The sequence below is a fragment of the Prosopis cineraria genome, unplaced genomic scaffold (assembly GCF_029017545.1).
Source record: "Prosopis cineraria cultivar Desert tree isolate PC_DT_omini unplaced genomic scaffold, ASM2901754v1 PC4, whole genome shotgun sequence".
NCBI lineage: Eukaryota > Viridiplantae > Streptophyta > Magnoliopsida > Fabales > Fabaceae > Prosopis > Prosopis cineraria.
Genome location: NW_026555335.1, coordinates 8,160,726 through 8,184,152, shown reverse-complemented (window position 1 = coordinate 8,184,152; position 23,427 = coordinate 8,160,726). Strand labels below are relative to the sequence as shown.

Sequence of the window (23,427 nt, the reverse complement as noted above, 5' to 3'; positions counted from 1 at the left end):
TTTAGGATAGCCAAATCCCACAATAGAGTGTATGTGGGTGATGAACTTAAAAATATCAAGAATGCGAGAAACGAGAGAAGGACCTTGAAAACTATTGATGGGTTATAGGAATGAAAGCCAGACGGGGAGGATGAGGCCAGAAACAGAAGCCCCAAAAGAAGAACTTGTGCTGGAAGATGAGGACGACCAAGGACAGAAAGGAGTCATGTGACGCACAGCACAGCATGTAACAAAAGAAAGGAACAGCGCCAGAGAAAGAGACTTGCAATATTACTACACATTTGCCACACAGATTGTGGTGATGCTCTTGCAACCAAAATCAAAGCTCCCAATACCCGCATCAAGGGACCGCGCCCTGACTTCCAACCCTCTCCTTTTCCTCATTTTAGTTCCACCCTATAATATCAACCGTGTCTGCCAAATTGCTTATCCACTCACACATTTTGCTTCTATGTTTTCAGCATTCATGTACAACTTCAACTCAAAAAATCCTGATACTCTCCCACGAAGATATTATACGAACTGGTGTTTCAGTTGCGTCGTAAATTAATTAAACATCAATTTGCAAAATTCCAATCCGTTGATTGGCTAAGGGGCATAACAGAAATTGGTTTCATACGCATTCAAGATACCTGTATCAACGACAGAATCTCCTATCAACCTATAACCAACTTAGCCATAAATAATGTTAATCTTGCCTTTCAACGGATTCACAATTTAAGTCAAAATAAAGCAGTTTAAAGAAGTCGCAAGCATTCTGCAGAACTTATTTCAGACTCGCAAATTAAGACCCTCTTGACGGATCGATCATAAGACACCTCTCATGCGGTGGAAATAATGAAATAAAATTAATCAGTATAAAAAAAATCAAATTACTAGAAAAAGCAAAGCCCGTGCTCGCTTTGCACCTCTCCCTTTATTCTCACTTCTTTTATCTAGTTGGGTGGCATTTTAACAGAAAAATCCAGACTCAGATAACAAATGTCTAATAATTACGCGTAGCTTAGAGACCAGTTAAGTTATTGGACTAAGTTTATCGATCCTACATCGCAGCCTAGTAATTCAAATAGCTTCGATGTTAGACCAAAAGCACTAAGCGTGCCAGTTCACTCGCTATAAAAGCTAAAACCCACTTTAAATTCCAGGTACTACTGTGGAGCCTACGAAAGTCAGAAACAAGAGCTTGGCAGTAACCAGCAAAATATTAAGCACAAAAATAGCACTAATTCCTTGGAATACACTATATAGGAGTTTTTAAATACTATACGCACCCAAATTTTGAAATACCGACTCAGCAGGAAAATACAATAAGACTCTTTTAAAAAAACGACTCAGAGCCGCACTCAAGAAAACCTTCCCATTGCCACATAATCCGGGTCCCTGCTAATGCAACATATAACCTCCTGGACACTTTCTCCCAGGCATATATAGTTAATACAACAAACACCGCTGACTAGGCCATTATGCTGCCACCGACCCCCCCCCCCAAACTCCTTATTTGGACATGGCAGTGTAGACTGATCCACCCACCCCCTGCACCTCATTAGACCACGGACACAAGACCAGACTGAAACCTCACACCATGAGGTGAATGACCCGACCCCAACTCGACCCCAACAGCCACCCCAGACTCAACCCCTTCTTCATCTGACTAAGTCCCTGCAATTGTTGAGAACAGATTCAGATGATACTGCCAATAGTTTAAACCATACGAACAACGCAAAAGTCGGTGTCAAGCATAAAGCATTTACCCTCTCTTGAACAGGTCTTCAACTGAAGTTGAATCCACCAGATGGGACTGGATTCTCACTGCCTCCAAAATTGAAAGTAGGTTGAGCACCATCACCTGAAGGTAGCGTCTCATCCTCTTCTTCCAACCAGTATGTCTCAAGAATTTTTACAGCTTTCTCATATATTTCATTGTTGTCATGACTCTGAAGGTTTTCAATCTTCTCCAATCCCTCAGCGTCATCTATCATCTGTGCATACAAGTTGACATCTCCAGTGTTGCCTAGGCTCTTCTCAGCTTCCCCAACCTTCAGAATATTCTCCAGGCCTTCTAAACAAACAGTGACAATTCTCGGGTCCGGACAAACAAGCAGATCGCAGAGAGGCTTTATGCAACCTTGACTCACCAAATACCTTGTAATCAAGAAAGAGCAAGTCAAAATCGTAAAATCAAAGCTAAAACACCCAAGCAGCATAGCCAACAAAATAAGCACATCACATACTTTATCTGCTCATGAGTACCACCAGATGTAGCATTTGAGATTGCCCATGCAGCTTCCTTCTTAATATCAAACTCAGCATTTTGAAGGAGATTGACAAGTGGTGCAATCAGACCAGCTTCAATAACCGCCTAAATTATAAAAAGTAAAATTCCTGTGAGCTCTTCCAATATAAAGATCAACAAGAACAAATTATACTTAATAATCAGAAACAAAATTTCATCCAAGATACATTAAGGTATCTGGCAGCTTCTTAACATAATGGTTTCAAAGAATGTTCACTATAAATTTCATTCACTCAAGCTGCCTCTCAATAGTTTATGAAAATATAATCATGCTAGGTCTGGGGAGGACAATAAACTATCATCATTCTCTTTAGTTGGAAAATGTGAAGACAAAAGGCTATATAAAACTAGAACCTTTTCCACCAGATCTCCAAGCATTTGTTGTGCCCCACATTCGTTAGGACCAAATCAGCAAACAAGGGGCGTCAATCACCGGTTCCAAAAAAAAAAGTCTATTCATCATGAAAGTTCAATTTCTCCAACCGTAAATTCAAGTAAATACAAAACCTTTTTTTTTTCACCAACAAAACAAAATCAGAGAAACTGCTTTTTTAAAAGAAAAGAAAAAAGGCAAGGATACTAACAAGAGAAATACTTAACATGAACTTCAAATGGTTAGCAATAATGGGCTCACCTGTATCTGTTCTCTGTTTCCAGCAGTTATGTTTGATATGGTCCAGCAGGCTTCTTTCTTAATGCTTTTCTTATGATTATGTGTCAACAGGTTCAAAAGGCACGGCAGCGCACCATGATTAATAATACTCTGGCCCAAAAAAAAGTCAAATCAAACTGACGAAAATCAAAATATAGAATCAAAAGACCAAATAAATCAGTGAAATCATTGAAGTGGAATATTATAACCAGTTATGCACGATCAGATATTTATTCAATGGACACACAATGACTCATTTGAACAAGTTTAGAACTCAGCCCACATCTCCCTTTCTTGTCCCAAAAGATTAAGTTGAGACTCTAAACAACTACGCAATAAGCCAAAACAAGCCACCTGTACAAATAAAATTAATATAATTTTAAACATTTTACGCAGTCAACTAAGTCATCATCACATTGCAGCCTCAAGAGTATATTAAATCAACTCATATCACCTAGGCATGGCCTGGACATCCCAATTTCTCTACAAGTTTTGCTTTGTTTCTGTTTCAGTATGATAACTTTAATCATGGGTAGACTTATGGCATTTTGTGTGACATTTTTGTTAAGATTAGGCTCAATCTTTCTAAGAAAGACAAAAGTTAAGCCAGCAGTCCACAGATAATCAGCTGATTAATTAATGACTTTGTCCTTTATAGTTTGACAAAACCAAGGAAAAACTCAAGTCCCAGACATTTTCCAAGTAAAATTAACAGCAAATTGAACGAAACAGCTTAAAAGTAAATCAACATCATTATCTTGCCTGAAACCATCCAAGGAAAGAACGAAACAAAAACACGGGGGGAGGGGAGCTTGTAGTTATATTTTTAATAAAAATAAATTACAATCAAATTATCACGCTTCAGGATTTTTTTTTTTTTTTTGGGGCTTTGTTACAATGTAGTTCGGTGCCTACCAACCCCTACAACAATTCCACAACTTATACTGATGCAAACTCAACTATACTCTCGAGGAACCTTAAATATCCTCAGTTTTATTCTTATTCCTAGTCAAACAGAGTTCAACTGCCCAAGTTCCTCAATATGTTAATGTCAATATAGATGCTAAGCTGCTGAGAAAGTTGCAGCATGACGAAGTGGCACAGAATTGCTAAAAAGTGAAATAAATTCATATTACAGAATAAATGTATCAAGTAATTACGCAGATTTGACAAGCCCTTACCTGTGTCTGAATATCATCTCCGGTCACAATATTTCCCACTGTGCGAAGAGCAGGAATTAGAACTGAAGGAGATGGATGCCTGAAAAAGGATGTGTCCAATTTTATTGCTAAGACGAGAAACCACTAAAGCAACAAAATCTTTGTCAATGAAGTACAATTAATACTCACAGAAGGAGCTGCACTAATCGGCCACAAACACCTGCCTCAATAACTGCTTGGATTTTGTCATTTGTTCCATCGGATAGATATGAAAGTGCCCAGCACGCATCTGTCAGGACTTCTTCATCATTGGAAAAAACCAAACGCTCTAAAGCTGGAAGTGCTGGCCTCACCTGCCCGCCAAATTTAGAGTAAAACAAATACGCCAATTAGGACTTGAACAATATTTTGTTTTATGTTATAACAATTAGGAAACGACCATTACCAGCTCGAATGGGTGTTGTTATAACAATAAATAGGAATCGACAATTACCTGCTCAAATGGGGGTTGGGGCTTGCCCCTGCAAAAATTGGATAGCGTCCACGTGGCATTTCTCAACATTGAAAGCTTTGCATGCTCATTCAACTGGGCCAATAATGGGATCAGAGCACCATGACTGAGAACAAGATCGCGGCACCTAGGGGAGTCACCAGCAACATTTCCCAGTGCCCAAACTGCCTGCAAGTTCAGAATATATGTGTTCACAAGAGTTCCATAAAATATAAAAAAGACAATTATTGTACTGCCATATTCCAATATCAATATACCTGCTCCCGAACATCATCACTCGGAGAACTGAGTAGCTTAACAAATATTGGGACTGCCCCGTGATCAATAACCACCTTGGTGTTCTCAGATGTCCCAGACGCTATATTAGTAAGAGCCCATGCAGCCTCAAACTAAACACATACGCGTAATACGTATATCATTAGCAACCATAACAAACTTTACACTGAGTAAGGATTCAAAAGAATACCACATGATACCCAGTCAAGGAAAATCAAACCTGAAGTTGAGGGAAATCTTCCCTAACTAGAAACTCAACAAATCGCGGCACAACACCGGATTGGATAACTTCCTCAATTGGAGGGCTCCGCTCTATAGCAGAAACAGAGAAAATACAGTTCCTAATTACCACAACAACTTTATCACATAGAAACAGCGGGAAATATTAATGGAGACAGAATCCAGAGGTACCAATAGAAAGCAGCTTCCGAAATTGTGTAGTCGCTTCCAGCTGCAGACTACTGTCATCTGACCAAACACCAGAAACCATGGAAGGAAGACTCTCCAACTGTAAATAGGAAATACCGTAAAAATTATCCGGCAGTTATTAGCTTATTACATTGCCTAACAGATCAGGCCCTATCCATATGAGCGACTTAACGAAAGAGACAAATATTAAGCACACAACGTTCATCATATCAAAATGATCATCCCAGAATCTCAAATCCACAGATCCCGATCAAGCCCTAATTTCTACCAAGCAACCTAGGCGATTAAAATGCATATATTATACAATAGAAATAGAGATACGAAGAGGAAACCTTTTTCTCAACAGTCGAAGTTTGAATAGGTGTGGCGAATTGCTGCTGAGCTTGCAGGCCTTCGCGACGCTTCTTCTGCAGACTCTCTTCTCGCTTGCTCTTACGGATCTCGACCATGTTATCTTCTCTTCTTCGGCGGCCCTCATCAGCGTCCACCGCCACCTTGTAGCGGTTGCGGCGAACCTCGGTTCTGGCATTCGGCCGGAGCGACATCGTTTTACCGTGAAAGCTCGATGAAGAACCCTAGCAGCAATCAGCGTATATATATACACGCAAGAGTAACTAGGAATCCAAAGATCGAGGAATGGAAACGAAGAAAAACCCTAGACTTTGGATTGAGAAGGGGCAACTGCAAAAGCAAACACTGATTTGCGAGAGAACACAGCCTCCGATTTTTTGAGCAAATTTAAAATTAAATAGCACTGTAGGTCGCGCCCGTTCGGATCTCGCCTGGATGGATCGGGTCAGAGATAATCATTAATTACAATGATGATTGGATTTACCTGGACGGACGGTACGGGTCACAACGATCTGTTTGTTGTTTTAGAGATTATTTGCTGGATCCGACTTCCATGTTATATTATTTTTACCTATTTTTTGGCTGTGCATTCAAATGACATTATTAGCCTCATACATCTTCTGCCATAAATACCATCAATTTATTTGCTCAATTATAATTATAATTGTAATGACTTAACTTGGACCAACAAAATTAGAACCATATAATTTATTGTTTGTATGTGAATTAGTGCAGAGACATTTTTTCTTTGAAATATGACCAATTGAAGTGTATATCATAACTGATAATAAAAAAAAATACTGCATAACATGATTAGAGTGTGAGCCCATATTTTACATAAAATTTAAATGGATATCCCCACTAATTTAATATTTTACTATATAGATATACATGTATAATTTTTTAATAGCAAGTTAATTTTTCTGTATTTTAGATTTTTCTCATTCGTTGATGTGAAATTATAGCTTATTTAACATATTATTTAATATTTAATATTTCAGTTAATTTGATGCGAATTAAAATGTATAAATTAAGGTAGATTAATCAAACTGTGCATGATCACTTATCTTGAAGAAAACTCGATTGAGACTAGAGAATGTATAATTATAATAGGCTTTTTAACCAACAGAATGATTATAATAGGTTTCGATTGCTCATATGTTTGCATAATTTTTGTCAATTTGGATATAAATTTTTTTCTGACGGGTAAAAATAAATTGGATTTGCACAGTTGGAATTGATTTTAATGGTATGATCATCATCAAAATGTGTAGATGAAAGAACACACACAAAGGTGAATGCGACGTGGCAGTTTACTAAAACAGCAATATCCATGAGTTGAACTTGTCCCCGAAGTTGTGTAACTTCGTCATTAAATTAACAGATGACTAAAATTCAGATTTGAAATACTTTAAAATTGATTTATCTGTTATGAGAATTTGTTGGAATTTCTTTAAGTTGGCTTGGATTTGAATTTTAATTTCCCTAGTAGTGCAAGAAAAGCTGAGTCATGACTCGTGAGCGATGAGAAGTTCTTAAATGAACCCAATGTACCACATTTTTTGTAATTAATCCAATAAAAACACAATATTTAAATGATATTAAATATAAATTAATTTTAATATTAATAATAATAGAGAGAAAATATAAAAATTTAAATAAACATTATATTATAAAAATAAATTCATTAAAAACAATGACACATGATATTTTATTTGATTAAATTAGTACAATTTTATTAGATAGATCATGTATGATATCTAAGAAAGAATTTATCGGTGAGGAGCTTGTATTGTTAGTTGAGAAACATGATAATTAAGATTTTGAGAATTATTCTGAAGTCTCATAAAACACAATTGAATATCATAAGATTCATTGACAACTTAAAAAGAAAAAATGACAACACATTAGACTTTGTTGTATTTGAATGTATTATGTGAAATTTGGGTGTAATTCTCCTATATTAAAATTTTTGCCTTACACAAACAAAAGAAAAAAGAAGAAGAAACCTAACAATTAATTAAAAATGTGGGTTAAAAGCCAAAATTTGCTTCTAAATTTTTTCTCAAGGTGCAATTATTATACTAAAATTTTAAAAAGTACAATGTTGCCCCTCACCTTCCAAAAGCAATGCAATGTTGCTCAATTTTAACATAAACGTTTTACCATTAGTCGACTTCACTGAGTTTAGGTAACATGCTCATGTGTCATACACCTCACTTTTTTTTCCTTTCATGTTCCGCTAGTAGCCATGCATGTTTTAAAAATAAAAAAAAGCTCAATTCTCTCCTTCTTCCTCATGCCTCCTTCATCCTCCAAAGCTTCAAGAGTGCAGGTTCAATATCACACCTATTCATAATTTATTTCCTCAAATTTCAATTTTGAAACATGATGTTCGAAGAATCCTTTTCTATTGCTTTTGCCCTCAACTTGTTCGTCAACCCGAGCTTGAATCCTAACCTTATTTCAAATTTGGTTAAGAAAAGGAGAAATCTCCAAGGGATTGACTAGCAAGTTCATAAATTCATACTTTTTTCTGTAAATGCATAAACCTTTCTTAGAGTTATTTTAATTTCACTCAGTGGGATTTCCAAAGTAAAATCGAGGTGCAGAGTGATAGATTGTCTCCGAAGCCTCTCATGGCAAAGAATCGTTTCATATGGAAATCTAATCTACAATAATGGCTTCTAGATATACCAGAATTTGCAACTGCACCGCTATGGGCATAATCTTTTGTGGAAGCTTCACGAAAGAACCAACAAAGAATTGAGGAAGGTGTATGTTTTCCCTGAGAAGACATGCATGTATCACAACCCCTCTAAATGTAATATCCGCCTCGACATTACTAAACTAACACTCAACACGCCATTGTGATAATTAAAATTAGATAAAATCCCATAAAGAAGTTATTATAATCTAAGGGTTTAAAAGATAATTAATTTAAAATATTGGGATCCTAAAAAAACCCTTTTTAAAATATTGTTTGAGCTCAAACTATAATTAAAAATTAATTAAGAACAAGTAAGGAAGTATGGAAATCAAATCACTTCAAAACAGGCTAAAACAAGCCTTTTTGAAAAAATTCTGGCCCGTCCACTACGGCAAATGGCACAGAGGGACAAGTCTCTCGAAGGTCGCTTGCGCCGCGACGCGCACTTGCTGTCATGATAGCTCTCCAAACTTTCAGAGTGCGTCGTTTCGCTATTTGAAGCCCAATTTGGGTGTTTTAAATATTTCAAGCCCTCTAACTAATGACACTAGTCTCACACTCAAATAATCATTCATTTAAGAGAAGGACACCTAAACCCAAAATGGTTTGTTTTTACTTTAAAACACATAGAAGTGTCTAACTCATAATGCCAATTGCCATAGCCCTAAAGACACTTTGATCATTTCAAATGGACCATACACAAACATGACAATTCAATTATAACACACAATTAACCATTCATACTTAAAATGATCATTAAAACCTTAATTCACAATAACATAAGGGGTGGATAAAACCTAACACATATATTAGCTTGGTCATTTTGGCACATTAATCATTTGAAATATATCACATGTAAGTATAACTTAGCTAAGCACACATACTTAATCCACAACATTAACCTTCAACCAAGATACACACACTCTTACCACAAATTCATATCAAGGGGTAATCACAACAATGTTATATTCCTAGTTAGCATTATATATTGACAATATTTGTTACAATACCCAAAAAGAGGAAAGGAAAGAGCTATACAACTATGTTTTTCACTCTTCAAACGCCCCTTCCTTTTCCTTGCTCTTATCAGAGCCCTCACTTGTAAAATATAACCATGGGGTGAGATAAACATCTTAATAACAGAATAATTTACTACTATTAATTAACATGCACAACCATAAAAGAGTAAAACTATAAAAATCCAAAATATACTTTTAGCATATCACCACATACTCTTTCCATCAGTACAAATCTTTTACCACTAACATGATCATTCTACCATCCGAACCTCCATATCATCCCGACTAAAACTATAGGCTATTGAACTAAGTACACATTCACAACGATCCGAGCTCACCTTTAGTGGTAAGATCACATGGCCAAAGATGTCCTATCCTACTTTCGGACTATGGTTTCCCCCTATCGTATATGAATTGAGGTGTCATTACTCCATACCGCATCGTTAATGTTAAGGAACATTACTCTCCTATGCCATATCCCACATCGACACTAAGGAGAAAATCTTCAACACCGTACCTCATTAGACACTAAGGAGATACATGCTATGTGAACTTCTACTACTTCTTTCTACGGGTGAACTCCCACCCCCTAACATGATCATGCCCACACTCAATATATATATCACATATACATTTCAAATTTCTCAACCCATTCATATATAACTTTTATCATCCTCATCATTTGCAAATAGATTTTTCATGCACAAAACCACATTTCATAATATGTCAGGTTATCAAACCTCAAGTAATAGATTTAACATATATATTCATATACAGTTAAGCAATATAATTGAATAATGTAAATCATTCCGTTACCTCAACCCTTTGTCATGCAAAAGGGTTACCGTGGCTCAACGTTAACTTCACATATTCTATACGCACAATATAGCTCGAACAATACTCAATCTACATAATTAAGTAACAATTATCAATTATCACTCTGGATAACTCTGAATTCACTAGGTTTTAAGTGTCTAAAATACTCAAATTTCTTTTTCAACAACATCAACCATTCCTAAACACTCTAACCATCTATTAAACATCCCAACACACCAAAATCACTAGTCGATTCCCTACATTGTCTTAAAATCTTTAAATTATACTTAGGGTTTATCCAAACCCTAACTAAAAATCTCAAATCACCATAACACTTATAAACCTAGAGTTAGAAGCTTGATTTAATTCTTCAAGACCTTAAATAAATTAATAGGTTTGGTATAAACCTAAAGGAATTGAAATTAAAGCTCTCATTATCCTAAATGTTTAGATTTTCGCATAATGAGGGAGAGGGAGAAGAAAGAAAGGCGTACACAATGTATATGAAGCTTGAAAGGCCTCCAAAATCACGTTGCAAGCAAGCCCCAGTAGCCACAAGTCTCTCTCCATCGTTGCCCTCAAGTTCCTTCTTCCTCTCTTCTATTTTTTAAGTTTGATTTGCGATTTGATAAGTGTAAATTTTGCACATACACCGCAGCACATTGACACGCCAGCCATGGCACATGGCACAGAAAGTCTCACCAAAATTTAAACTCCCTTTCGTGCCATAGCCCTCTCAAACATCGACCTAGCCCTCTTTAAGGTTGTCTAAGGATCCAAAAATTATATTAATTTTTCATAAACTTCATTAATCAATAATTTATTTAAATTGAACAGTTTACCCTTAGAAACATTGAAATTTACAAATTGAGAAACTTAGGATGTTACACTAAAGCCCTCAATTTCTCTTCCGATTGCCCTTTACTACTTATGGGTTTCACTTCTTTAGCTTCAATTTCTCTAAAGTGCGAAAGAATTTTTCAAGCTCAGGTACTTTTAGGTTTCAACAAATCAAGCCCTGAATCACAATGCAAAGATTTCTTTGACTTTTAGGTCGCTTTTTTGACTTTTCCACTTCACCTTCTTCACTTCCTTTAGCACCTCATTGTTTGGCTATCAGTATGGCCCATATCACTTCTCAAGCCTAAATCATTTGCTACCAAATATAGGGGGAGGCCATCAAATCTTCAAGATACAGATGTCACTCAATAATCTATGGCTTGATTTTTAAGTTTTTATGTTTTTGCTTTTGATTCAAATATTTTGTTCTAATTCAATGGCTTGTTGTTGTATTCTTGATTTGCTGCTTCTATTTGGTATTGCTTCCTCTCTGATCCTTGATCTCTCACATCAATGGCCAAGGATTGGGTTGTGATGAGGAAGAATTTCTCCTTCTTCTTTTTTAATTTTTTTTTTTGATAATAAGACATGTGGTTGCCAACTATGTACTTAGATTGGAATGAAAGGGCAAAAAAATAAGGTGGATAACAAATGGACATGCCAACTAAGTTGAATAAAGTCAAATAATGGTCAAATGTTTGCTTTTGTTAAAATTAGGTAACATTGCATTGTTTTTAAAAGGTAAAGAGCAACATTGCACTTTTTAAAATTTTAATATACCAATTGCACCTTATAAAAAATTTTAAAAATAGATTTGCACCTTAATCCTAAAAACATTAAATGCGTGGACGATGGATGGGCCTTTCCCTTCTGCTAAGAGTTTTCTCGGCTCATGTGATGTATCTAAGCACATTAAGAACAAACCTCCTTGTCAAGCTAATAAAATATAAAGTGATACGTATTAGAGTTGGGAATAAGAAGATTCACTAATCTTTCTTCCCATCCTCTTTCCCTTTTTACCTAATTTCTAACTATTAGATTAAATTATTGGATGGTCTAAATTTAATTTCATATAAAGTATTTCACATTATTTTATGTTTACTATATTTTTTAATTGTTCATGTTAGCTTTTAGTAGTTTGAATTTTATTGTTTATATTTTTTAATAGCCTCACATTTTAATAAAAGATCAAATTTAAATCATCTAAATCTTGATATATTAGAAAAAGAAAAAGAGGGGAGGGAGATGGGAAGAAAAAAGAGAAAATTCTCCCCCAACCAAATCCTGAAAAGATTAGGAACTGTTTGAAACCATTTTTATTTTATTGTTCTGAAAATTAATATCTTGTAACACATATTCTAAGAACAAAAAAATAATAAAAATAAATATTTTTCTTATTTTCTTTTGTTATTAAAATAATAATTTCAGAATACTTGAAAGCTATTTTCATTTCTCTATTTTTTAAAATAATATTTTATTTTTTATTTTTTAAAACACTTTTTGAAAACATGTTGCCTAACAGATTTTTTTGTTTTTTGTTTTGAAGAATAAAAAATTGTTCCCAAAACAATTTGCCAAATAGGCCATAGATTTGAAATGTTTTATATATATACTTATATTTATAAAGCTTGTTCTTGCTACAGGCTTCTTAGAGCCTAGGGACGGCCTTCGGCTCATATAAATAAATTTTTAAATAATAAAATTAAAAAAATTAATTTAAATCATAAAATTACAAGTTGTATAATTTCAAAAATGTTAACACGTAATATAAATCAACTCATTATCTGAAGTCCAAAGTAAACCATTTTCTAAAGTTCATATAAATAAACCATTATCCAAAACTAAACCATTTTCTAAAGTTTAATTTTACAAATAAGTTTGCATGACAAAAAATATACAGGTAATAATACTATAGCAAAACAAGTATAGATCACCCTAATATTCAAAACCATGCAACAAGTGTCACTCAAAATAAGAGAAATAAAAGGAAAAGAAAGGGTAGGATTTGTATTTTATTCCAATGGCTTTACTTTTTTTTTAATGTATATAACAATGGTTTTACTTTTAAGTCATAGAATTTTTTTTAAAAAAAATTGTCATATTAGTTAGGTTCGGTTTCTTTAATATGCTTTGTGCATATTTTCTTGGAATAAATAGCAACACAATCCATTTGCTTTTCTCCACTTCGTAATCTGATCAAAACGTTTTGGTGCGTACAATAACATTCTCACAATCTGAGGCATCTTCTCTGTCTTGCTCTTCAATACAACGCCGTGGACCAAAACATGGTGATCCCAAGTTCTTGTCAGATTTAAGAAAAAGCAAAGACAAAGATTTTCCAAAAACAAGGCAAAGAATAACTTTTGCATGCCGAGATAAAAGATTCTCCCTCCGCATTCCATTACTTCCCTGGAAAGATCTCTCAAGAAATTAAGCGATCCAGCGTCAGCGGCACTGACAAGTATATATATAAACACGTTGACTAATATACACAGCACAAAGATAAAGCTCCACGTACTTACAGTATTCTGGAGGTTTTGTTAAAAGGGGTGGGAAACACAGACAAAAGATGATCACTAGCTTGATTCTCTATTGTGGGTATGGGGTTTTCCCTAGGCATAGTAGAAATGGGCATGATTAGGGTTCTGGGAGATGTTACAGGAGAAGAATATAGTGCAGATGTTTCCAGAACTTGTCGTCTAACGTTCTCTTGCTCCAGAGATACTTTCTGGGCACGAACAGCAGTTAAGTATAAAGCAGATTCAAGTAACACAGTGGTCAAGGCAAAAACTCCGGCTGCTGCAAATAAGCCCTGTTTGATCACAAGGCATGTTGTTCTGGGATTGTTCCAGTTTCTGAGATGTCCTGATTCCACACTCACTCCTGCTAGTAATAGAATCTCCCCTACTGCAAAACATATCCTAAACACGCCAACGCCAACTTATTTGAATATCTGATGAGCATATCTTGCATTGGAATTCCAAGGCAAGAAAGACTACGGATATGGGACATTGATTATGATTGATCTTACTTACCAGGTTGAAATGAAGAGGAACCCAGTTTGCCATGTTAGAAACCTTGCAGAAGAAGAATCAGGCTCCCACGAAAGTAAAGCTGGTGATTTACTAACAGAAATCATCAAGTAAGCATGCTCCACAACCATGGCAATTGCAAGACCAACAAAAGCACAAGCAGCACATAGCAGTGGCACTTTTCCACTATCATTGTATACACACACGGAGTTCTTCCCTCCCTTTTCGTCTCCTTTGTACATTGCCTGCCACATCACATACCCCCACCATATCAAATTCTGGTACACATGACTCACCATTATAAAATATGGAATGATATTATAATCTCAATTGTCACATTGTATTTGATACAGATATCAGGCTATTATGGGTTACAATGCACATACACTTTAGCCATGTTTTCAATGTGTCCAACACATGAACCATACATAACACCAAATTTCAATTTTCACGTAACAAAATTCCTCAAATGTCATCTCGTCACTATGATATTGTTCATAGCATATTGGTGCTTCAGATTTCCTCAAATGCTGGTGTTTCCATAGGTTTCCTAGTGTATAACGTATGATGACAACTCGACAATGTCAGTTTAATGCTATCAACACTATCACAGATACGAAACGCAAAACAGCACTAAGAATATGGCAACATAAAAAGAAGCAGAAATTGTACCTCTGAACGCGTGGCTTCTGCAACGAGACAGAGAGTGAAGCAGACGAAGCCCAAAAGAATGGTCAAAATCACAAGGCACGCACCAGTTTTGCTTCTCAAATCGATTCTGCTATGGCCTGGTTCAAGATCAGCATGCGTGACTGCCATTTTTCGAGGCATATTGAAGTCGAAACAAAACTGAAGAGCAATGGAAGAAAGAGAAGAGGGAACCGAGGGCATTTAATTAAGTTCAGAGAAAAAGAATATGGAGAAAGAAGGAATTGGAGTTTCAGAATTGCTTGGGGTAAAGGTTGCTTATGATGAAAGATTCTTAGGTTCTGGGAATATATACTAAGCATTCACACAAGGGAAATCGTTGCTTCACACTAAAAAGTTCAGCTTTGAAGCTATATTTGATGATAATGGTCAAAAGTTTGTGCTTGTCTACACAGCTACACGTGTATGTGTATGCTTGCCTTTCAGTTTATTTAGTTACATGCAGGCGTTGATGGAATTTCATTCAAACCCACCTTCAAAATATGAAAACAATCTTGGGTGATGTCATTACATATTCATATGATCCTGCAACGCATTTTTGGTGGCATGATCAAATATTTCTGGAGAAAGGAGGAGATAAAGGGAATATATATATAAGAGAGAGAATGAATTCTCTCCTTCGATTTGAGGCAAAGCAAATAAAAAAGATGGACGGCTTATAAATTATTCCGTGGGGCTTAATAGTTAATATTCTTCGTTCAAGCGTTTAAAAGATAAGCGCTGTGTTGAGCATAACCACAAAGTTCCAGAAAGTGCTTTCCTGATAGACACCTAATGATTGACGTTGACATGTGTGGAGGTACGTGGGAGGGTAGTGCTCTTGGAATAACGAGTATGGTTTATCTGCTGGATTGCATATATTATACGGGAAATAAACGTAAAAAAATAAATTTTATGCATGCTATATTATTCTCTCTTCTATCCTGTTGTAACACTATAACTTTTTTTTTTTTTTACCCATGTCATTATAACACTGTTGAGATCATAACCCAACATTTTGATTCTGGTTTTGAACTGACTATGGAACATAAGAGAGTTTGATACAAGGAAGTTAAATTTGGGAATAGCACATATCGGATGATGGTTTTCCTTGTTGAAAAATACAAGCTCTCATTTGAATATGTGATCATCTCCTATTAAAGCCATGAACTTTTCCCTACAATGACTGATTCAACGGAGCTTAGCTTATCAAATCAAAGTAAGACTATTTACTATTTAAGATTTGCATGATGATAAGATAAAAGAACTTCGTCTAGAGGTGAAAGTGTTGCGAACCACTCTTTTTAGTTTGCAGAGTCTCAAAGTTTCAAATATTTAATGGAACGAAGCATCCGACTTGTAAAAGGCTAGAGAGAGATCGCATAGGTGGATCGTATGTGTAAAATAGAAAATGCTACAAGTGCATATAAATAAATTTCTTAATATGAAAGGCAGCCAAAAAACTTATTCCCTGAGTTATGAATGATTCTTTTACAAGTGATTCCTTGTGCATCCCATAAAGTCGGCTCTTCCTGTGAACCCACCGGTTCCCTTCATATATTCCCTTCGAACGCCTATGGTCTGTAATCAATGAGTGGAAAAAAAAAATCTCCAGAAACCACCTTAAAAGCTGAAAAATGCCCCGCTTTTTCTATCATCGCTGATTCATTAGAGTTCATCTTAGTTTCTTGAACATCCTGCTGTTTCTGCATCTTGGAAAGAAAAAATGGCTTGCGAGAAGGACAGGTCAGGAGGGCTCGATACTAGCAGCGGTAACAGCAACATCAAGCAAGGAGTCTCTCTTGAAGAAGCTTCTCATACGAATGGCACAACCAAATCCAATATGGGGAAGGAATTGGCACGAAGAGCTCTTCTGAGGTCTCATCAGCGTCGTAACGGAAGAAGGAAAATTGCAAATAACAGTGTCAAGTCGTTGCCAAGCAGGTTAAGCAAAGTTTCGCTGGCAGAAGATTCAGGAGAATGAAAACCTGTAGGTATGGCACAACTCAGAATGTATAATTTACATATCTTGTTAAAAAAAAAAATGACAAGCAAATTGCCAGTTACGTGGCAACATGGACATGCAGTTATGGAAGTCTAAGGTAAGATTTATTTTGCGAGTGAGATTGGCAAATTTTAGAATCATGGAAAGCTATCGGGCTTTGAATATAATAGTTTATGTTCTAGAGATGAAAAGCACAACCAAACAACGTTGAGTGTAATGATGTATTTAAAGGCAAGTCTTTTCACTAATGTTTTTTTTTTTTTTGGACGTATTTCACATCCCATACAAGGAGAAACCTAAACCCAGTTTCAGATATCGTGAGACGACAAATTCTTGGTAATCATAAACCCATTTCCAGTTGAAAGTACAGGTAGTACATTATATACAGCAGGTAATCAATCATCACATTGCATATTCAGATAAACATGTCCGGTAAACCATGATCATCCACGAAGCATCTTATGTTACCAATAAATTCATATCCAAACTTGGATTCACAAGCCACGATATCCATGATTACAATCTGACGGCCCAAGCGTAATGAGCACCCAATTCTTATTCTCGGTAAATGAAATGCACGAGAATATAACATTCACCCATTCCCGTAGCTAAGCGATTGTGAATGATCATTAAGGTAACCAGAATCGTGCTGGTCTTTTGCTCACATTTCATAATTTGCGTTACTATCAAATTTGCAGGAGCTAATGCACGGAAAAAGAATAATGGGCATTGAAATAAATAATTCACTAATTTTGTACATGTGGTACCACTTCCCCTCACTCTACGAGTAACCTAGTGCGTCCCCATTCAAGTTATCACCAGCCATTGTCGAGCAATCAGATGCATCATGTCCGTAATGCCCACACAATGGCCCTGAAATATGTCTCCGCTTCCTACTTATATCAACTCCATCTCTTGCCCTTCTCTCCTTTAGTTTTCCTAAAGTGATGGAATCATGGGGATTTGTAATCGTAAAACCATGAATTATACCATCAGCATCATCCACCTCCGGCAGTATCAGTGACTCTGATTGATAATTATATGCAATGCCATTCACCCCATGTGTTGACCTAGGAAGGGTTTTGATACGCGATAAAACCATGGAGATTTGCTCGCAAGCAGCACCAAGGCGTTCCTCTGTTTCAATGGATTCCATGACAAGTGTTGAAACCATGGATTCCAACAATTCTATTCTTTCAGAATGATCCCTGGAAGTTGTAACCCTGAAGGGGTTAGCAGAAGATGAACAGGTACCACGCCAACGGGTAGGTACATATTGGTCAGGAATGTGAAAACAGTTATTATTTGACATGACTCTTAAAATATGTCTGCATAAGATGCCTGAAAACTCAAACAGACGGCAGCTGCAGCTCATGTGTTCTGGCAAGGAACCCAAAATACTTTGCACCCTCCATCCATCTGAGTGTGGTGTCTGACCTGAAAGCAACCTTCATCAACCAGAAATGATGCATATTGTGGTGCCAAAACTAGCTCATCCTGCAGTTTATTAAAGGCATAAGGAGTAAGCATTGTAGCAGCATGGGATTCAATAGGTGAACCGGTTTTAAGGCACACTTTCTGCAGTTTTCGTTGCATCTTTTGCTTTGACCCAGCCCGGTCATTAAATTCAACAATATCGGCAACCTGTTAAAATTGGCATTTGAGTACAACATCAGATATGAATAATTAATAACTGATAAATAAATATAAAGGACTTCACTGAAAATAATAAAGGAAAAGAAGTGCGTAACACATACATGCTCTACAAAGCGATTTAGTTGAGACTGGGCACCCAAGAGCCGTTGGACGAAAGCATTAATGGACTCAGATTGGCTTGTGCTGGTCAATCCTGCAAAGAAGTAGCACCTCAAGAACGGTAAAGCCCAAAATGTCCTTAATGAGTATAAGCTAACAATGTGCTTATTCGCATGGAGTGCATATTTATCAACCATTTGCCCCCAGCCTTCCTCAAAATCTTCCACCAGTTCCAAATTGTAGAGCCGATGGAACTCAGCTTTCCACTCATCATAATGTGATCCAAGAAGTACAGAAAACCAGTCAGAGAACTTCGCAATAATGTGCCATATGCAAAAGGCATGTTTGGTTTCAGGCATTTCAACAGCAATGGCTTCTTTCAGCCACATGTTATGATCAGTTAACATGGTCTGCGGAGCCTTTCCTTCCATGAAGCTTAAGAATGCCTGTGTATTTGTCAATTAAGGGGGAAAAAGTCAAATGGTGTGTACATATAAAGGAATTTTGGTGACATGGAACATCCACATGAGTATAAATGTATCTAAGAAGGAAAGGACCACATGCATTGAAAAGAAAAGTTCCACAGAAATTATGCTGCTTTACTTTTTAGTAAATTCATCTATTGTGGAAGAAGTGGATATTTATTTATTTTGGCAGGGGGGCAGTAATCAGATTTCTCTTAATGGTGCGGCAGTTATCAAATTTCTCTTGATTTTTTCCGAGCCCTAACATCAAAGTAGATTAAGCAAATGATTAAGCTTGCATTAGATAGTATACAATGGAGAAGTAAAATATTTGACCTTGATTGTTAACAGGATAACTCCATTAGGTTCTTAATTACCTTTAGAGCCCATGAAAAAGACTGAATATTTTCATCCCGCAGAAGGGTACAACCAAAGAAACAAGTCATTCCATGATTGTCCACTCCAAGCCAAATTCCCAACAACATGTCATAGGCATCCAGACGATGCGTTGTATCAAAAACCACAGCATCTCCAAATGACTCATACAATTGAACAGATGAAGTGTAAGACCAGGCAATATGCTCTAGCCTGTTATTACTATCAATCTTAAACTCATACTTGAAGTTGTGGTTTTCATCTTTTAGTCTCTTGCACATAGCAATAAGATCAATAGCATCATTGTCTCTATCAACATTTCTAAATGACTGCAACAAGTTTCTCACGTCAATCTCTGTGAACGGTAAACAACCAAGTTTGATGCCTTTCTCAAGCTCCATCAGTCTTAACATTTGCCTCACTGACATTCCAGCTTTAGCAAACATGCAGATACGGCTCTTGTCATCTGGAGATATTGCACAATATGCTGGAAGAAGACGCACCTCATTGGATTTTAATAACTCATGATTATGGATGTTGCTAAATCCCGTCACTCGCCATTCAGGGACATCAAAATCTGCCCTTTTGACAATGCGCATGTATGCTTGACAGCCGCAACGAGAAGACTTGCGATTTCTTTGCATCTTTCCATCATCAGACGGCTTAATCTGGGGATAACCACCACGATGGCATGTGAAATCCCGTCTAGTAACTCCCCGACCAACCCCATCCTTTCCTCGAGTGCGATGCCGTCTAATTGAAAAGCCACATTGTTTCGCAAAACTGCAATAAAATTCATAAGCAGCTTCTTGAGAAACAAATCTTTGACCGATAAAAGGAAGAAGGTTCACAGAAGTTTGTCGTGACAAAATTGACTCTTCCGGGGTTTCCTCAATGGTGCCAATATCATCCTGAGACAAATCTGTGCCATTTTCAGATGAATCCAGCACTAGACTAGTTCCTTTGGACATTCTGTCCCTTGCAACTCCAGCTGGAATGATTGGAAGATTTTTCAACCTACAAACCAGGCAAATGAGAAAGATAACCACTTATACATGATATCAGAATATAAAACGACTTGACAGGTGGATGCCAGTATGTCTCTCAAGTTTCTCTTACAACAAAATAAAAGCAACAAAAATTGATAGTTTTTATTTCAATCTATGAACTCCTTTTATTTCTTCACAAATAGTCACAGTTTCAATCAAGCAGATAAGCCCAGCACCAACTATTTTGTTATCCCACGACCCGTCTGGACTCTGGATACATCAAACCCCCAGACCTGGAAGAAGCAACGCAGGATAGGAGCTTCAACCTTTCCAGCTAGTATAAACCAAGATTGGCACAGAAATCAAAACATATTTCTAGCAATGAACTAAGGAACATGTGAAAAATCTTTCGAGTAAAAGATATCAGCCGCTTAACTAAACAATCTAGTCGGAACGGGCTCATTTATATCATCTATTATAGCTAGGAAGTTGATAAAGTGAGAACCTGGTGGAAAATGGAACAAAGCTAAGCCAGCATAGATAGTAGATACTTCAAGAAATGAGTATTACTTCCAGTTACCAAACAAAGCTCATAGTAAAAAAAAAAAACATAGATTCTAGTTTACATATCCGAAGAGACCAAGTTAGATCAAATTCAGAATAAACATAAACTAAATAAGCACATCCACATCACTTACAGTCAGGTTTTTCACTGTGCTTCCATTTACCACACATGTGGATCTTCAATGTCCTGAATATTCACGGGGGTCTCGCCAAAAATAATCCATATCCCAAAAATTACAATCTATGAACTCGGTAGCAGCTTTCACAGATCCAACAAAGTACATGCGGAGTCTCATCCAATCCCAACTCCTCCCAGACTCCAAGAACAAAAAACAACTGATCATACCGTGTGGTACGATACAACCGAAAATTTCCGAGTTCCTAAACTAAACTAATTGAAACGCAGAGGAATTACAATATTCCATAGATCGTTAGATACAGTCAAATATCGGTCGAAATAGAAGTGCAACAACCGAAACATCGAATTGCTCAGGACTCCTATGCCGGTCGCTGATGTGGATGGGTAGTGCGAAGAAATGATGACAAGCTAGAACTCTCCGAAGTTCGAACCCTAACACGAATGAGGAGGAGCAGGGCGATGAGACGAAGCGAACAAAACTGACGAAAGTCCAAACGTATCGTTGCGTTACAGTGTATAGCTTTTTTTAAATCTTCTCCGGACAAAATCAACCCCGCAAATAAGAAATTAAGAATCAAAAGATGCCCCTAAACCCACATCCATAGTTTGGAGAACCCAATGACATGCATCAGTCGTTGCTCCAAGTCTGATGATTGTTTAACTTTTTTTGTTTTCTGTTTTTTTTCCGGTGACCAACGTCACTTCACTTTTTTCTAATGTTAATCTGTTTGGTTTACCATGGTACATTGTTTTGATGTAACGTTAATATCTGTTGGATGATATAATTAATTATAGCTCTTTCCATTTAAAATAGCAATAAATTGCAATCATTAAATTTAAAATTTTGGTTAAATTGGGAAAATTGGTGAAAAGGATTTTATTGGAAGGGAAATTGGTCCAATGATCAAATGCGATTGAGGAATTAAGGTTAATATTTTATTTATTAAATAATTTGAACAAATGACCATAATGCTCCTATGTGTTAATTAATTTTTTTTTATAAAAAAAGGCACAAAATCAATCCACTAGAGCTCTGTTTACCGGAGTTCTTATAGGTGACAGTGTGCTTGCTGGAGCTCTGGCTAACAGGTCGTTAGAAAGTGTCAACACCTCTTAAGTACATGTAAACATCAAGGATTACATGTAAACTCAATCACTAGAGGGTGCAAGGATTTTGACTTAGTATGTAAGGGTTATGGCTTGCGTGCAAGGGATTTGGCTTGTGTGCAAGGCTTCTAGTTTAAGATACAATGGTTATAACTTGGGTGCAAGACTTCTAGTTTGAGGTGCAAAGGTTATGGCTTAAGTACAAGGTTTTTAGTTTGGAATACAAGACTTTTGGCTTGAGGTGCAAGACTTCTGACTTAAGGTAAAAGGCTTTTAGCTTAGGATGTAAGGGCTTCAGAGTTGGAGTGGAAGACTTTTGGCTTGGGTGTAAGCAATCTGGTTTAGGGTATAAGACTTCTAGCTTGGACAAATACATGTAATATCTTGTGAATTATATGTAAATCAAATGCACAAAAAGCACACCTCTATCAATCTCCCAAAATTACATAAAAATGACTATGAATTATATGTAAATCAATATGAAAAAAAATTCTTAAGCATGCCTGAGGAATAATTTACATATAATCTCTAGCTGATTATGTGTAAATCAATCAAAGAGAGAGGATGCCCCTAGTAGTGCCTCAAATTTACATGTAAACTACTATTGATTACATGTAAATTAATGTAGGAAAAAATTTACGAGCATGCATGAGGAATAATTTACATGTAATCTCTAGCAAATTACATGTAAATCAATCACATAGAGAAGATGCCCCTATTAGTGCCTCAGATTTACATGCAAACTACCATTGTTTACATATAAATCAATGTAGGAAAAAATTCGCGAACATGCTTGGAGAATAATATATATGTAATCTCTAGTGGATTACATGTAAATCAATCACACGGAGAGGATGCCCCTGTTAGTGCCTCGGATTTACATATAAACTACCATTGATCACATGTAAATTAATGTGGGGTAAAATTTGTGAGCATACCCAAGAAATAATTTACATGTAATCTCTATAGGATTACATATAAATCAAACATACAGAGAGCACATCTCTGTCAATCCCCTCGAATTATATGAAAATAACTATGGATTACATGTAAATCATTATGTGAAAAAACTCGTGAGTATGACTAAGGAATAATTTACATGTAATATCCGGTGAATTACATGTAAATCAAACACACAGAGTGTTGGATAGGGAGGCACAGCAGAAGGTTAAAATTTTAAAGTCCCTATCCTGATGTGGACTGAACGAACTCGTTTAAGTCAAGGTGGATAGAAGAGTTGCCTTTTAATTCTT

The 23,427-nt window shown here is 36.3% G+C and overlaps 3 protein-coding genes across 3 annotated transcripts; all 3 read right to left on the bottom strand.

The window, feature by feature from the left end:
• Window positions 1–1,183: 1,183 nt before the first annotated feature.
• LOC129309323 (importin subunit alpha-2) lies at window positions 1,184–6,049 on the bottom strand. The gene is made up of 11 exons (XM_054950864.1): window positions 5,654–6,049; window positions 5,304–5,400; window positions 5,113–5,204; window positions 4,874–5,005; window positions 4,599–4,784; window positions 4,295–4,458; window positions 4,127–4,205; window positions 2,928–3,056; window positions 2,232–2,359; window positions 1,752–2,142; window positions 1,184–1,659 (listed from the first exon to the last, which is right to left on the bottom strand). Exons 1-10 carry the CDS (start codon window positions 5,864–5,866, stop codon window positions 1,770–1,772), a joined length of 1,593 nt encoding a protein of 530 aa, XP_054806839.1. The 5' UTR covers window positions 5,867–6,049; the 3' UTR covers window positions 1,184–1,659; window positions 1,752–1,769.
• A 7,384-nt stretch (window positions 6,050–13,433) lies between these two features.
• Window positions 13,434–14,996, bottom strand: LOC129310142 (uncharacterized). The gene is made up of 3 exons (XM_054952009.1): window positions 14,762–14,996; window positions 14,093–14,334; window positions 13,434–13,978 (listed from the first exon to the last, which is right to left on the bottom strand). Exons 1-3 carry the CDS (start codon window positions 14,978–14,980, stop codon window positions 13,576–13,578), a joined length of 864 nt encoding a protein of 287 aa, XP_054807984.1. The 5' UTR covers window positions 14,981–14,996; the 3' UTR covers window positions 13,434–13,575.
• A 2,228-nt stretch (window positions 14,997–17,224) lies between these two features.
• LOC129309100 (protein FAR1-RELATED SEQUENCE 11-like) lies at window positions 17,225–21,679 on the bottom strand. Its single transcript, XM_054950477.1, is given in 5 exon segments — window positions 17,225–18,158; window positions 18,161–18,425; window positions 18,539–18,982; window positions 19,378–20,392; window positions 21,063–21,679. Coding segments are annotated over 4 exon segments (2,274 nt in total). The 5' UTR covers window positions 20,347–20,392; window positions 21,063–21,679; the 3' UTR covers window positions 17,225–17,562.
• Between the last annotated feature and the right edge of the window lie 1,748 nt (window positions 21,680–23,427).